At 24.8% G+C, this 16,450-nt stretch overlaps 3 protein-coding genes across 4 annotated transcripts in view; 2 read left to right on the forward strand and 1 right to left on the reverse strand.

Annotated features, from left to right (window-relative positions):
- LOC127288385 (angiopoietin-4) overlaps positions 1 to 16,450 on the reverse strand; it is a 232,495-nt gene that overhangs the window by 201,076 nt on the left and 14,969 nt on the right. The gene's annotated exons all lie outside the window — the stretch shown is intronic.
- On the forward strand, positions 197 to 5,759 carry LOC127288387 (protein toll-like). The gene is made up of 5 exons (XM_051315800.1): positions 197 to 348; positions 526 to 1,359; positions 3,489 to 3,816; positions 4,352 to 4,951; positions 5,047 to 5,759. The coding sequence occupies exons 2-5, from the start codon at positions 584 to 586 to the stop codon at positions 5,392 to 5,394; spliced, it is 2,052 nt and encodes a 683-aa protein (XP_051171757.1). The 5' UTR covers positions 197 to 348; positions 526 to 583; the 3' UTR covers positions 5,395 to 5,759.
- On the forward strand, positions 7,590 to 12,240 carry LOC127288386 (uncharacterized). The gene is made up of 5 exons (XM_051315799.1): positions 7,590 to 7,731; positions 8,256 to 9,063; positions 9,351 to 9,687; positions 9,847 to 10,446; positions 10,538 to 12,240. The coding sequence occupies exons 2-5, from the start codon at positions 8,291 to 8,293 to the stop codon at positions 10,910 to 10,912; spliced, it is 2,085 nt and encodes a 694-aa protein (XP_051171756.1). The 5' UTR covers positions 7,590 to 7,731; positions 8,256 to 8,290; the 3' UTR covers positions 10,913 to 12,240.

Below are 16,450 nucleotides of genomic sequence, written 5' to 3' on the forward strand. Positions count from 1 at the left end.
ACATTGCAATTAAATATTCCGAACATTTCAATTAAATCTTTAGGAAATATTTAAGAAAGTTTCGGTGCTGTGGGGGAAAATATACAATTTCTACGACTGAATACATATTAAATTTTATCTAAAAAAAAAAATGGAAATATTCCGCTTTACGAATTATTACTATATAATCTATAACTTTTTATTCATAGGCATAACGTGGTACAATAAGATATAAATTTTAATCAGTTGAGTATACAAACTAAAGGAATTGTAGATATTTTCAAATCATTCGACTATTTTTTTCTAGTTATTGTTATACACTGTGGCGTCTTATAAAAATAATTTTATTACGTTTCAAAATAAAATCAAGTAAGTACACGAATTTAAGTTTATAAATTTTTAATTGACAAATATAATAAATAAAAATTAACATGTTATACTAAAAGAAAAATTATTCAATATACTTTTTATAAAATTAATGTATATTCATATAAAAAAATATTTTCCAAACATTTTTATTACACTTTTTTTTCTATATTATTTCAGCTACAAAAAAATCTAAATTCTAAAATCAAAATCAAAATAGAGAAATCAATAAAATACAATGAAGAGTTTTTTGAAACTGATCTCATTATTTCTGACACTAAAAATGATTACATCATTCCAATGTCTCGAAAATAATGTAAAAAACTGCACTTGTTTTGATCTTGATAATTCAGCAATTGAATACATATGTCTTTATCACACAAATAATAATAGTGAATACAATAATTATGAAGAATTCAACATTGTTATTGGTCCTTTTGAAACTGTAATAAAATGTATAAAATTATCAAATTTAAAAAATTTTCATTTTGACTTTCGTTTTCTACACATATATTTAACAACACTCGTTCTAGAGAATTGTGTTATTGATAAAAATACAGATTTAGAAAAAATTAAAGAACTAACTTCTGTTCAATATGTCAATACAATTACTTTATCAAATAATATTCAACTAAATAATATTCTCATTGATAATACATCTGCAGAATTATTTATGCTGAGTGGATTGATTATTATGGATTATAATAATTTAACAGAAGTATCTGAGAAAATTTTACACAAAGTTCCTAATATTGTATATTTGACGATAAAAAATTGTTTTGTTCAAACTATTACTCCAAATGCATTTCATAATTTAAAAATATTGTCAAAATTGGATTTATCGAAGAATAAATTAAAATATATTCATCCTGAAACATTCGATTATTTATTTGAACTAACTAATCTTGATCTCAGTGATAATGAAATTGAAATACTTGATGATAAAATTTTTCAACATTTACAAGATCTCAAGAATTTGAATCTTCAAAATAATAAAATCACAACAATATCAGAGTAATTTCTATATTATTAATATTTTTCTTTTGCAATATTCAAAATTATCATATAGAATTCTCTACACAGTTTTCTTGTGTGTATCAAATTGATACAAGAATTAAGATCAACTCATGCAACGTTTTGATTCGATATAAGGTAGCAAATTGATCCAAATATTTGAATCATTTTCAAGAAATGATCCAGAATATGGGATCATTTTTTGATACCTGAATTGGTATCAAAGTATAACTTTCATGGCTGGCATGCTCTTATTGACAAGTTTATTAATTAATTTATTCACAGCACTGAATATTCAGATATTAAAAATACTTTTATTATGAATTTTAAGAAAGAGAGAAGCGAAAACTTATAAATTGCGAGCAATTAAATAAGAAAAAATTTATTTCGAAATAAAATGAAATACACTAACCTTTATTTATGTTTATCACATAAGATTTAAGTTAAATTCACAATCACAACACTTGAAAATTTTTAATTATTTTTATGGTCCAAATAATTATCAATAATTTATTTATTATAAATGAACAAAATTTAAGTAATGCACGCTTGATAAATATTTCTAATGCGTTGTCAATTAATGCAATTAATAATTTCCTATTACACAATATCATAATCGACATATATGACATTTGTAAACAAACAGGGTTGGGAAACAAGAGCTCAAAATATATTCGTCCAAAGCAGAATTGGGTAGGATTGAAATTCGCTTTGGACGAATATATTTTGAGCTCTTGTTTCCCAACCCTGTTTGTTTACAAATGTTATATATGTCGATTATGATATTGTGTAATAGGAAATTATTAATTGCATTAATTGACAACGCATTAAAAATATTTATCAAGCGTGCATTACTTAAATTTTGTTCATTTATAATAAATAAATTATTGATAATTATTTGAACCACAAAAATAATTAAAAATTTTCAAGTGTTGTGATTATGAACTTAACTTAAATATTATGTGATAAACATAAATAAAGGTAGAGTGTATTTCATTTTATTTCGAAATAAATTTTTTCTTATTTAATAGCTCGCAATTTATAAGTTTTCGCTTCTCTCTTTCTTAAAATTCATAATAAAAGTATTTTTAATATCTGAATATTCAGTTTTGTGAATAAATCTTCTATTATATTAAGTTAACAAATTTCGAAAAACGACACCGACCCCGTGACCTCGACACCGTCCTTGAAAAATCTATTTTCAATTATTTTCAAATAAATCAAAATACTTTGCATTTATGCTTTTAGAAAATCTTACAAACTATTTTTATGTAACATCTTTTTTCAATTTTAACCCGAAAAAGGGTTATTTTTCAATTTTAACCCGAAAAAGGGTTATTTTGCAATTTTATCCCGAAAAAGGGTTATTTTGCAATTTTTTAAGAATTTTTTGATTTTTTCAATTTTTTATTATTATTTTTTATTATTTATTGTTGTTTTTTCAATTTTTAGTTAGTAACCTATAATATTGTGTCTAATTTTAAGTGTCATTAAAATCAAATGTTTTTAACTTAATAATTTTAACATTTCTTAATTTAAAACGAAACATCTTCTATTATATTAAGTTAACAAATTTCGAAAAACGACACCGACCCCGTGACCTCGACACCGTCCTTGAAAAATCTATTTTCAATTATTTTCAAATAAATCAAAATACTTTGCATATATACTTTTAGAAAGTCTTACAAACTATTTTTATGTAACATCTTTTTTCAATTTTATGATAAATTTTATACAATATTAATAAGTTATCAATTTAAAACATAAATTATAAATATATGTAATATACATAAACTACAATAAGTAAACAACAATAAGTACAATTTTAACCGAGCGAGCGAGGAATACATCGCTAGTTAATTAATAAACTTGTCAATAAGAGCATGCCAGCCATGAAAGTTATACTTTGATACCAATTCAGGTATCAAAAAATGATCCCATATTCTGGATCATTTCTTGAAAATGATTCAAATATTTGGATCAATTTGATACCTTATATCGAATCAAAACGTTGCATTCCAAAATGATACCATCAAGTTTACAGTGTAGTATAATAAAATAATACTAATAATAATAATAACAATAATAAGAGTTGGTAATACCAAATTAAATATTTTTATTCCATTTAGATTATTGTTAAGCAAGCTACACAAATTGGAAATATTTAATGCAAATGAAAATTTAATATCTACAATTCATGAAAATGCATTTACGAATTTGTTCGAATTAAAACAAATAAGTCTTGCAAAAAATAAACTTAATGATCTTTTAAGTATAAAAGAAACGGAAAAAGACAAATTTTTGAAAAACAATTCAATATTTGCATCATGTAATAATCTAATAGAATTAAATCTTGCATACAATAATATTCAAAATTTTTATGACGATTGGATTGAATTATCCGAAATGAAATTAACGTCTTTACAACTTTCTCACAATCTATTGCCTCATTTTGCAGTAAGTTAGCGGATAATTTGTCACGTGTTGTTTTTTTTTTTTATTACAGTTAAGTTATCAAAAGCTATTTTTCGTTTTAGAATGATATGAATTTGCATTTTGAAATAAAAAATTGGTTCGCATGAATTTACCATAAAAATCGGTAATAAAAATTTTTATTCCATTGATTTTTTAATTTTATACAAAATTTTTCTTTATTCAACTTTTTATTTAAAAAATTCTAATTTAACCGCACAGTAAATTATCAGTATTCAAATAGCAATTTAGATTAAATTAATACCTATAAAAGATTAAAATAATTCATTTTTTGATTAACTTTATTTTTCAATTTGATAAAAATAAACGTTTTTAAGATCAATAATTGAAAGTATACAATTTTAAACATATTTGTCATATTTGGGTATACAATTTGCGTAAATCCATTTTGATTTCAACAGGAATTTCCTGAAATATTAAAAAAGTATATTCGATTTGTAGTTATAAGACAAGATTTCATCAAAACTTTTAATCAATATTAATTAAATGTCTTTTCTAGGTAACACAACATCATTTAAAGATGAAATCAGATTTTTACATCAACTTGTCCAACAATATGATGAAGGGAATTAATTTATATTCCCTAACGTCATTAGAATTTGAAACACCATATAGAATGCACATAAATGCAAGAGATAATCCTATTAATTGTGATTGTTTAAATGACAGACTTTTACAGTACATAAAGGGAAATTTAGATAAGAAAATCTATCAACATTTAAATATTGATACAACAAATTTAATATGCACTGGACCAGAAGAACTTAAGGGTGAAAAATTATCTGATTTAAGCAGTGATCATTTATCGTGTCAGATAACTGTTAAAACTTTTAATGATAATAATGTATCATGTACTCCAAAATATTTTCTTGAAAGACAGCTAACAATAATAAATTGTCCTAACAATAATTATACAAAATTTCCAGAAGGTCTTGGAATTATAACTAGTTTCGCTACTGAAATAGAATTAGAAAATAATAATTTAGAATATATTCCATCAGAATTTAGTAAAGCTGAACAAAAAACAATTACAAAATTAAATCTTTCTGGAAATAAAATTAAAAGTCTCAATGGTATTCATTTATTTGAAAATCTTGAGGTATATTTAATATTTATTTATTTCTTTATTTATATTGTTTCTGAATTTGATAAAAAAATCAACAACAGTATAATGCAATTATACCTTTTTTTCAGATTTTAGAACTTAAAAATAACAATATTCGTAATGTAAGAAACAAGTATTTACTGATTTTTGGATATTTAAAAAGTCTCAAAAGCATAACTCTCAGTGGTAATCCTTTGATATGTGGTCCAAATTTCGAAAAACTTAAAAATTATATCAAAATTAAAGATAGAAATAATCTAACTTGTCGTGATGAACCATTAATACCGAGTGAAAAAAGTGAACCCATTTTTGAAGAACCAAAAGAAACTTATTCTCTATTTGCGAAATATGCATTATGTTCTCTAGAAAGAGAAGATGTGGAGAAGACTTGGCAAAAGCAATGTTCAATTCCACAAATAGATGAAACGAAAGAATAGAAACGGTTGATGTATTGTTGTTCCATTTCTATATTTACATAATTTATTGGGAAAAAATCTCAGCTTACTAGCGTAAAAAACAAAACAAAAATTTAATGAGACAAAAAAGGATTTAAAAATGAAAAATAAGAATTTAGAAAAAAAATAAGTTAAAAATATTTTTTTTTGAAGAAACTTTTTTTTTAGTAAAAGTTACATGAAAAATGCTTCAAAAACCTCTAGTTAAAGGATATTATATAGTTTTGTCATATAGTTATACCTTTGTATTTCACAAGAATAGTGTTACTTAAAATGTCAAAATTTCACCCTCCACTACTTTTAATAATTTTTTTTTGACGCTACAATTTGTTGCATAAATAAATTTTGTAAAATAAATAAAATAAATTTTTTATACATTTTAACCACTTGACAGTTTTTACCCCTTTTTAACCCCAAAAAAAGTCGTGCCACCTTTGTGATTTTAGACATATATGTCCAGATTAGAAAAAAAATACTAAACATAATTCAATTTGAGTGACAATGCATATACTATGGTTTTCGGGGACGCTAAATCCAAATTTAAGGTCAGATTTAAAAAAAAATTCAAAATAGCGGACCCAATATGGCGGAAAAAGTTAAAATTGATTCGATTCGTTCAAAATTTGGTTTTCGGGGGTTTTGTGGTCGCTGAATCCAAATTTGACCAAAAAAATTTGGATTCAGCAACCCAAAAAACCCCCAAGTACCGAAATTTAAATGAATCGAATCAATTTTAAATTTTTCCGCCATATTGGGTCCGCCATTTTGAATTTTTTAAATCTGACCTTAAATTTGGATTCAGCGACCCCAAAAACTTTTAATACGATAATATGATATTTTTTTGGAAACTTTTTTTTGGACCGTTTTGGGCCCACAAACGATTTTTCTACTAGGGGTTAAGGCCAGGTCCAAGTGAGGCAGCGCCATCTACATTGATACTAAAATTTTGGAAAATTTTCAACAGCCTTTTCTTGAAAACAAGAATGTAAAATGCTCTTTCCTTTATGGATAATTGATTATTGGCAAGATATACACCAGCTAAAACTTTTTTTTAGTTAAAATAATAAAAAAAATTTCATGTCAATAAATTAAATATGAGCACTTTTTTCACAAAAACTGTAACAGTACTTTCTCAGAAATTACAATCAAAAATGCAATTTCCATTTGGAAAATTAATAAACGCTAAAAAATACACGACCTAAGATTTACCAATCACGAAAATAACAAAAAAAAATTTTATTAAATATTTAACATATTGATACTGCTTTACTGATTGTGACAGCCTTTTGGTAGATTATGTATTTCAGGTGGTTAGCAACAGCGCCAATCTCCTCCTTTCGGCAAAACTGCGAAACGTCTGGTGACATATATAACCTGCCAAACGGCTGTCATAATGAGTAAAATATATTATGTTAAAAAATTTTTTTTTTTGTTATTTTCGTGATTGGTAAATCTTAGGTCGTGTATTTTTTAGCGTTTATTAATTTTCCAAATGGAAATTGCATTTTTGATTGTAATTTCTGAGAAAGTACTGTTACAGTTCTTGTGAAAAAAGTGCTCATATTTAATTTATCGACATGAAATTTTTTTTATTATTTTAACTAAAAAAAAGTTTTAGCTGGTGTATATCTTGCCAATAATGAATTATCCATAAAGGAAAAAGCATTTTACATTCTTGTTTTCAAGAAAAGGCTGTTGAAAATTTTCCAAAATTTTAGTTTCAATGTAGATGGCGCTGCCTCACTTGGACCTGGCCTTAAGAGAGTTTTTATTAAAAATAATTATATATAAGACATTCCACGTGAGATTTTCATTCAAAATTATTTTTTTGACTGAAACATTTTTTTTTTAAATATTTATGAAAAATAATGAAAAAAAAATTTTTCAATGTAAATCATAATTAGTTAGATATACATATTTTTTAAATTTTCATATTTTAGTTATAAAAAAAAAAATTGTACAAATTGAAAAATGTTGACAAAAAAAATGTCAAGGACAATTTTATCTTTATTTGTTAATGTGTATCTTTATTGATACAAGTCAAGTTTTCCAATAATTTTCAATAATAATTCAATATGTATTTTAAACATAAAAGAATTACGCAACTTTCACGAATTATTGCATATTAAAATTTATAAAATAAAAAAAAAAAAGAAAAGAAACTGAAAGCATACCTCTATTAACTCTGGCTATGTCAACTGTCTGTATTTAAACTGTTGATCCTTCAAAATCATTCGACTATTATTCATATTTTAAAGTGGTTCTAATGGTTTGTTTGTCTTATAAAATCAATTTTAATAAGTTTTCATATTAAACCAAGTAAGTATATTACTTGAATTATGAATTTTTAATGTAAAACATATATGTAAAGAAAGAAATGTTGGTTCTAACCTCAAAAAACATATCAAATTTTTGATGGTGTATGAATATTTTTTTAAAATTAATGGATTTACAATAGAACTTGAAAACTATAGTAATCTGGGAGCGCTAATTACTTAAAAGTCAGATTTTCAAAATTCGATATGAAGGGCTTTCTCAAAAATTGGTGCATTTTTAGAAATTTTCTTAAGCCATATTCTGACTTCAGATTAATGTTTAAAAAAAATTCATAAACCACCACCAAAAATCCGATGTTTTTTGAGGTTAGGAAAAAATCCTAACGTGATGAAGCAAAACACACTTGAAATTTTTTTTTAGATTTTTTTTTGAGGGGAGGAGATCATGTTCATAATTACGATTTGTAACGCATTGATGAGAGGGGGTTTAGAATTTAGCCAAAGTAAAGTACTAATAAAAGACAATGAATCATTAAATTTATTTAATTTTTTCTCTTATTATTTCAGCTATAAAAACTATACACAAAAAACAATAAAATATAATGAAGAATTTTTTGAAACTGATCTCATTGTTTCTGACACTTAAAATTATTGCATCATTTGATTGCTTTGAAAATAAAATAGAAAATTGCAATTGTTACGAATTTGATAATGCAACAATTCAATACACATGTCTTGATCCCACAAATCTAAAAAATATAAACAATCCTAGAAAATTTGAAATTTCAATTGAACCTTTAGAAACTGTTATAAAATGCATAAATTCAGCAAATTTAAAAAATTTTCATTATGACTTTCGTTTTGTAATCACGGATTTAACAGCTCTTGTTCTCGATAATTGCATTATTAATAAATATACAAATATACAAAAAATTAAAGAACTGACTTATGCTGAATATGTCAGTAAAATTAATTTAGTTAATAATTCTCAATTAAATGATATTCTCATTAAAAATCCATCTGATGAATTAAATTCACTGCTTGGATTAAATATTAAGGATAATAATAATTTAGAAGAAATAAATATGAGACTATTTCACAAGGTTACAAATATTTTTTATCTCACGATAAAAAGATGTTTTGTTCAAAAAATTACTCCAAATGCATTTAGTGAATTAAAAAAATTATTAAAATTAGATTTATCGGAGAATAAATTAAAGGATATCTATCCTGAAACATTCAACAGATTAACAGCATTAACTAAACTTGATCTCAGTGGAAATCAACTGGAAATTCTTAATGATAATATTTTTCAAAATTTACAACAACTCAAAAATTTGAATCTTCAAAATAATAAACTTACAACAATATCAGAGTAATATTTTATTTTTTTCTTGAATTTTAAATATAGAATTTTTTATAGCAAAATTTCTATAATTTATGAAATTTTTATTTGTTAATTCACAGAAAATTAAAAGGCATTAAAATAAGCTGCAACGCTTATTATTTTAATCCATTTTGGTATTAAAATAAGCAAAATTTGATTAAAATAATAAGTGTTGTAGCTTATTTTAATACCTTATAATTTTCTGTGTCAACATATGGTTTTTATTTAAAAAGTTTGTTGTATTTAACCAAATAAACTATTTCCATGTTATTTAGATTCTTGTTAAACAAACTATACAATTTGGAAGAATTTAATGCAGCTGAAAATTTAATAGCTAAAATTCATGAAGATGCTTTTATAAAATTGTTAAAATTAGAACGAATAAATCTTCAAAAAAATAATATTAATGAACTTTCGAGATTAGATAATAAAATAGAAACACCAATAGCCGAATTTTGGAATAGCCATTCAATATTTGCTTTATGTAGTAATCTACAAGAATTGGATCTTTCCTTCAATAATATTCAAATATTCTATGATGATTGGATTCATTTATCCGAATTGAATTTAAATAGTCTAAAACTTTCTCACAATCAGATACCTTCTTTTGAAGTAAGTTACCAAAAAAAAAAAAAAATGTGATTTAAAAAAGAGTACAACTCTAGACAAGCGTTATTTTTTTTATTTTTTAAACGCTAAAAATGTATCGCTAATTCGTACTTTGAAATATAAAAATTTGATATCATATAATAATAATAATATCTTTTCCAGGTAACACAACATCATTTAAAAATGAAATCAGATTTTTTCATTGATTTGACCCACAACAAGTTGAAGGGAATTAATTTATATTCCCTAACGTCATTAGAATTTGAAACACCATATAGAATGCACATAGATGCAAGAGATAATCCTATTAATTGTAATTGCTTAAATGACAGACTTTTACAGTACATAAAGGGAAATTTAGATAAGAAAATCTATCAACATTTAAATATTGATACAACAAATTTAATATGCGCTGGACCAAAAGAACTTAAGGGTGAAAAATTATCTGATCTAAGCAGTGATCATTTATCGTGTCAGATAACTGTTAAAACTTTTAATGATAATAATGTATCATGTACTCCAAAATATTTTCTTGAAAGACAGCTAACAATAATAAATTGTCCTAACAATAATTATACAATATTTCCAAAAGGTCTTGGAATTATAACTAGTTTCGCTACTGAAATAGAATTAGAAAATAATAATTTAGAATATATTCCATCAGAATTTAGTAATGCTGAACAAAAATCAATTAGAAAATTAAATCTTTCTGGAAATAAAATTAAAAGTCTCAATGATATTGATTTATTTGAAAATCTTGAGGTATATTTAATATTTATTTGTTTATTTAAATTGTTTCTGAATTTGATAAAGAATCAACAACAGTATAATGCAATTATACCTTTTTTTTCAGATTTTAGAACTTAAAAATAATAATATTCGTAATGTAGGAAACAAGTATTTACTGATTTTTGAAAATTTAAAAAGTCTCAAAAGCATAACTCTCAGTGGTAATCCTTTGATATGTGGTCCAAATTTCGAAAAACTTAAAAATTATATCAAAATTAAAGATAGAAATAATCTAACTTGTCATGATGAACCATTAATACCGAGTGAAAAAAGTAAACCCATTTTTGAAGAACCAAAAGAAACTTATTCTCTATTTGCAAAATATTCATTATGTTCTGTAGAAAGAGAAGATGTGGAGAAGTCTTGGCAAGAGCAATGTTCAATTCCACAAATAGATGAAACCACACGAAAAGAAATGCTATCGAAATTTCAGCCATAAATTTATGATTGAGAGTTCTGGTTGAATTGGTTATACAGTCTATCAAATTGGTAGGTAAGTTAGGTTATATTAGCCATGTGAAGTCTGATTCAGACATTTTGCTCTTCGGAAGTACTATTCGTTTGGTTGGATTACCCAAACTGTATGGTAGTAACAGTTCCATGTTAATTCAGTTATACGATATGACAGAAACAGCATGAATTATGGCAGTAATTACGAAAAATTTCTTTCAGTGCACTAAAGTAATGGAGACGCATAAATAATGCCTAAAATTAATTTGTTAGAATTAGAATTAAAGGCTGCTTCCACAATAGCTAAAATCGCATCATCTTGAGGAGAATTTTTTACGACGAAACGATGCGTGCGCACATCCATTGCCAAATGTCGACAAAAAATTTATTTCACATGTACTAAAAATTAAAAAAAAAAAATTCTTCAGATGCAAGGATATAAAATTTGTATTTTTTTTTAACAAATCAAATTTTTGTATAAGTTCAATAATATTTACAAGTTAAAATTGTAGAAATAGTGGAAATTTTTTTTTGTCAACAGTTGGCAATGGATGCGCGCGCATCGTGTCGTCCTAAAAAATTGTCATCAAGACGATGCGATTTTAGCTATTGTGGAATTAGCCTAAGTAACAGAATTTCTATTTCATCGAATTTACTACCGTCAGAAACTTTTAGGTGTGAATTTAAAAATTAATCAATCATCAGATATACACAAAAATTTTGATTGGTTAATTTTAAAATTCGCGTCAAAATATTTTTATATTGTATATCTGTAAAAAAAAATGTTATGAATTCACAATTTTGTATTTGGAATGCAAAAAAAAAAAAAAAAAATGAAACACAGCATGAGGGACGCGGTTAGTGAACTTGTATTATTCAGTGTAGGATGACCCCCATGAAGGTTTTGCTACCATGATTAAGCATTTTTCTCACAGTTATATACTCTTCCGGTATTCTAGAAAGCTGGGATTAATTTACATTTATAATTTAGTTTGATGTTGATGGTAGCTTAGAATGCGATTAAGGTTAGGTTTTACATCCTTTCAATTCAATCAAATGTAGTAAATAACGGACTTTCGATTTATTTACATTTTTATTCTAATTATAAACCAGCTGTTTGCAATGCAAAAAAGATCGAAAAAAATCACTCAATTTTAAAATTAGCAAATTAGTATCTTTTTTCTCCGTAATCCTCAAAAATACAAATATCTTTCGTAGTTTTATTTGTTTCATTAAAAAAAAAACACTTTTCCAATAAATGGTTTTTAGTGAAAATTTTATTTACTCAAATTAATAAAAATTAATATAAAATAATAATATCACTCATTTCTTTTTTATAGCAAGAAATTGATTAAAATATTTTCCTTTTACTTTTTAAGTTTCATTTTTCTTATATTTAAATATAAAATTAAAATATAATAATTTGTTATCATAGAAGTGACAATATTACTTTCAAAATTCTAATTAGAATAATTTAAAGTGCAAAACGTTAATAAACAAAAGTTTGAAAAAAATATAGTATACATATAATATATGCAAACAGTCGGGTATATGTAAAAAAAAAAAGAAAAAATAATTGGACGTAGTTTCTGGGGCAAAAAAATTTCGGCAAGATAATCACTGTGTTTGAGAAGTCAATGGTGGAGAAAGGGCGAAAGGGCATTATAAGGAAAGTCAAAGGTAGACCGACCAAAGTAAGTGTCGCTCGTCATAAAGTGAAGGCGATACCATACTTTCCCCGGTTTTTTACTGACACGTCACGAACACATGTGTGTGGTTCATTTAATTCGAGGTGTCAAATTGAAGACGCATTCACTATTAACATACAATACTTCATGTAGATTTACTGTACGTTAAATTCACGTCTAATATTTTGTCTCCAATTTTATATATATATATATATATATATATATATATGTGTGTGTGTGTAGCGTACAATTTAGTTATTGCTATTATTAAAATTTTTTTTCTAAAATTTAACAAAAATTAAATTATACACGCGTTTTAATGAAAAAGGCTTCATCATGACGCACAAAACTGGGAACAAAAATTAACATCGAAAAAATGATTAAAAAAATTTTATTTTCCACCGACACCATATAGAATTTAATTCTACTATCTTAAACAATAAGAAAATGACAGTAGTAAATAAATTAATTACTGCATTTTAGTAAAAACATAATTTCTAAATAAATGTTACGGGGACAAGCTTCACCATGACAATGTGACTCTGTAATTTGCATTTAAAAAATAAATTATGTTAGGAATAGAAGTGTCTATTGGTTATTATGTTTGTAAACACAGAAATTAATTTTTCACGTTGGATTCAATTACAATATATGCAACTTACTCTCTAAATCTGAATTAGTAAAAATGTTTACTAATTTGAATTAGTTTCTCACTTTTTGCTTCTGAATTAGTTAAATTTTACTAATTGTTAGTAAAAGTTACTAGTAATTAGTACAATTTTACTAATTCAGAAGCAAGAAGTGAGTCACTAATTCAAATTAGTAAACATTTTTACTAATTCAGATTTAGAGAGTACTTCTTAAAAAACATATGAGACAAAAAATTGTTCGCTACGTGGAGAAACACTCATATATATCATATAAACATCTTATCATTAAATTACAAAGGCCGACAAAATTTTGGCCTACTTCAGAACCAAGATCCAGACTTTACTTTTCCGAAGCATTTTGAATCCAAATCTGACATCAGAATTTGCTCCAGTGCTTCAGGTTTTCGAGATATTCTAACCTAAAAGTGCAGAAAATACTTTTTTGACCATATTTGAGGGCAAGTAACATCAAGAGATAATTTTTTTTTTTCAAAAAGGTCGTTACAGCATCTGAAAGTACTATTCTTACCCCTTAAAATGTATTTTAATACTTAAAAAAAACCTTTATTTGGTTCTGAGTTATCGTCATTTGAATTTTTTTAAGACATATTATCTGATACACGAATATTGAAACATTTAACACTCAGAAATTTCGCAAATGACGATAACTAAGAGCCAAATAAAGATTTTTTAAAGTTTCAAAATGCATTTTTAAGGGTAAGAATAGTAAATTTCAGATGCTGCAACGAATTTTATGAAAAAAAAAATTATCTCTTAATGTTACATGCCCTCAAATATAGTTAAAAAACGTCTTTTCTGTACTTTTAGGTTATAATATCTCAAAAACCTGAAGTGCTTGGTCAATTCTGAGGTCAGAATCAAATTCAAAATGCTTCGCAAAAATATTAGTCTGCTTCTTGGTTTTGAAGTAGGTCAAAATTTTTTCGCAAGTTTAAAAATGAAAATAGCTAAGGTTTTTTAAGACTCTTGTCAGTGATGTCATAAAACCCTTAAAGTAAAAAAAAAATAAAAACCAAGACAGATGGTGCAATTAGCCAGAATTGTACACTGGACTCACGATGTGTCTCATAAGTTATAGCCGTGTCCTGCGCGGCGTTGAGTTGTCTATATAAATTCCCGTTTATTGGTCCAGTTTTTCCACGAACAACGCTTTACTTTTACTTTGGGCTAAAGCTATATATATATATATATTCTTAAAAAGTTATTGGAAATTCGTTTTGGAATTCGTCATTATAATCACGATCGACCCAAAAAAAAAAAATATTCAATGCCCCTTATAATATATAAGGTTATTAATATTATATTATAATATATAACAATATAATAATAATAAATAATAATAATAATAATAATAATAATAATAATAATAACCATAATAATATTAAACACTCATAAGAATAAGAATTAAAATAGCAAATGGAAAATTTTTATTTAATTTTCCAAGAGCATTTTATTATTATTAAAAAAATAGTAAACTGTTTTTCATCCAATTCTCTGCATAATTATCGGATTCAACTCAAATTTCGCAATATTTCCTTGTGCAATATGTCTCTGATTCAATTTTTCAATTGTTTCTTAATATTTCTATATAATAATATAATTGGTGTAATTATGGTATACCAAATACATTTTGTCTCTTTGGTCTTCTCCAATAAATTTTTCACAATTTCAACATTATGAAATACAAGATTTATATTTTTTTTCATCTACATCCATTTAAATAAAATGATATAGGTTTATTTTAATTTATTTAAATCAACAGAAAAAATAATTCACTTAAAATAAATAATAAAAGTATTTCATTATTGTAAAATGATAATTTAGTAAAAAAAAAAAAAAAAAAAGAAATCAGTATAAATATTTTTTTTTTACAAAATAATTTTTATGATAATGAGAAAAAAGGAAATTTGAAAGATTGTAAGAAATATTTTTTTTTTTTGGGAGGGGGAGGAGAGAAACGTTCAAGATAAACATTAAATAAATTAGGACACGCTTTTGATCCTCCGATATATTCGATTTAATTATCAATCAATCTTTGTAATATGACCAATCATCAGTACTCTAGATAAGAACAAGAAGTACAAGAACATTAAAGTAAAAAATTAATCTTTGATCGATTGTTTCCGTTTTAAAAATTACATTGCTGTAGAAAGGGGTTTTTTAAATTAAAAACTTTTTTTTTTAAATTTAAAATGTGCAAAAAATATGAAAATGTTATTTTTTGTTTTCGAAATATTAATTAACAAATGTTAATAAAAAATTAAATATTGAGCCCAATTCTGAATTTTTTTCAATTTCAAAATTTTTGTCAAATCAAAAACATATTTTATTTTTCATAAAAATTTAACAAAATAAAAAGTAAAAAACATTTTTTTTTTTTTGAATGGAAATATCACATAGAATGACCAGTTAATCAAAATTTTTTTTAATTTAATATTTTGATGAAAGTGATGCATTGAATTTTTATTTAAGTTTTTAATAAGGTGTAGAAAAACTAGTTTTGAAAAGAAGGAGCTCTTCGGTTATTAAATTATACGGAACGAGATGAAATAAATAGAAGAAAAAAAAAAAAAAAAACGAGTACGGACAGTCGGATAAATTGTCTCGACTTTCAAAACAATGCCCATAGATCATTTCTGGATCATTCTCATTGCAAACTTCATATTATACCAATACAATTCATGGTGAAAGTGAAATCAATCAGAAAGCAACAATTGCCATTATAATAGCTATAGATATAATAAAAGCGCATGAAATCGGATAATTTTGTTTATTTCCATTCAAACGATATTTAAATTTAAAAAAAAATAAATAGAGAAAAAAAATTTTTAAAAACAAAGAAAAGAAAAAGAAAACACATTTCTCAGAGAGGAAAAGAGTAAACACATTTTAAAATTAGATCACCAGTGTAGCGTCATTATGCGCACGCATGCTCAAAGAGAGGGGCGAAACGCACTATGATTGGTGTTCCTCCTTCTCCACCATAATGCGCACGCATTCTCATATTTCAATATAATTAAACAATCACGAAAAATAATAGAGATGTGCAAATAGTTCGAATTCGAATTAGCTAATAAAAAAATAAACAAATTTTATATTTATGAAATAAAAATATTTATATATATAATAATCAATAAATTAAAAAATAAAATGTGTTTAATGACATTT

Source organism: Leptopilina boulardi, unplaced genomic scaffold, assembly GCF_019393585.1.
Source record: "Leptopilina boulardi isolate dan_hultmark-lab unplaced genomic scaffold, ZJU_Lbou_2.1 LbouV2_384, whole genome shotgun sequence".
Classification (NCBI taxonomy): Eukaryota; Metazoa; Arthropoda; class Insecta; order Hymenoptera; family Figitidae; genus Leptopilina; species Leptopilina boulardi.

Coding starts and splice junctions, on each gene's coding strand:
- LOC127288386 (XM_051315799.1), top strand. CDS start 8,291: ATGAAGAATTTTTTGAAACTGATCTCATTGTTTCTGACACTTAAAATT. Junction 9,688..9,846: donor ATCAGATACCTTCTTTTGAA/GTAAGTTACCAA, acceptor TATCTTTTCCAG/GTAACACAACATCATTTAAA. Junction 10,447..10,537: donor ATTTATTTGAAAATCTTGAG/GTATATTTAATA, acceptor CTTTTTTTTCAG/ATTTTAGAACTTAAAAATAA.
- LOC127288387 (XM_051315800.1), top strand. CDS start 584: ATGAAGAGTTTTTTGAAACTGATCTCATTATTTCTGACACTAAAAATG. Junction 1,360..3,488: donor AAAATCACAACAATATCAGA/GTAATTTCTATA, acceptor TATTCCATTTAG/ATTATTGTTAAGCAAGCTAC. Junction 3,817..4,351: donor ATCTATTGCCTCATTTTGCA/GTAAGTTAGCGG, acceptor TGTCTTTTCTAG/GTAACACAACATCATTTAAA.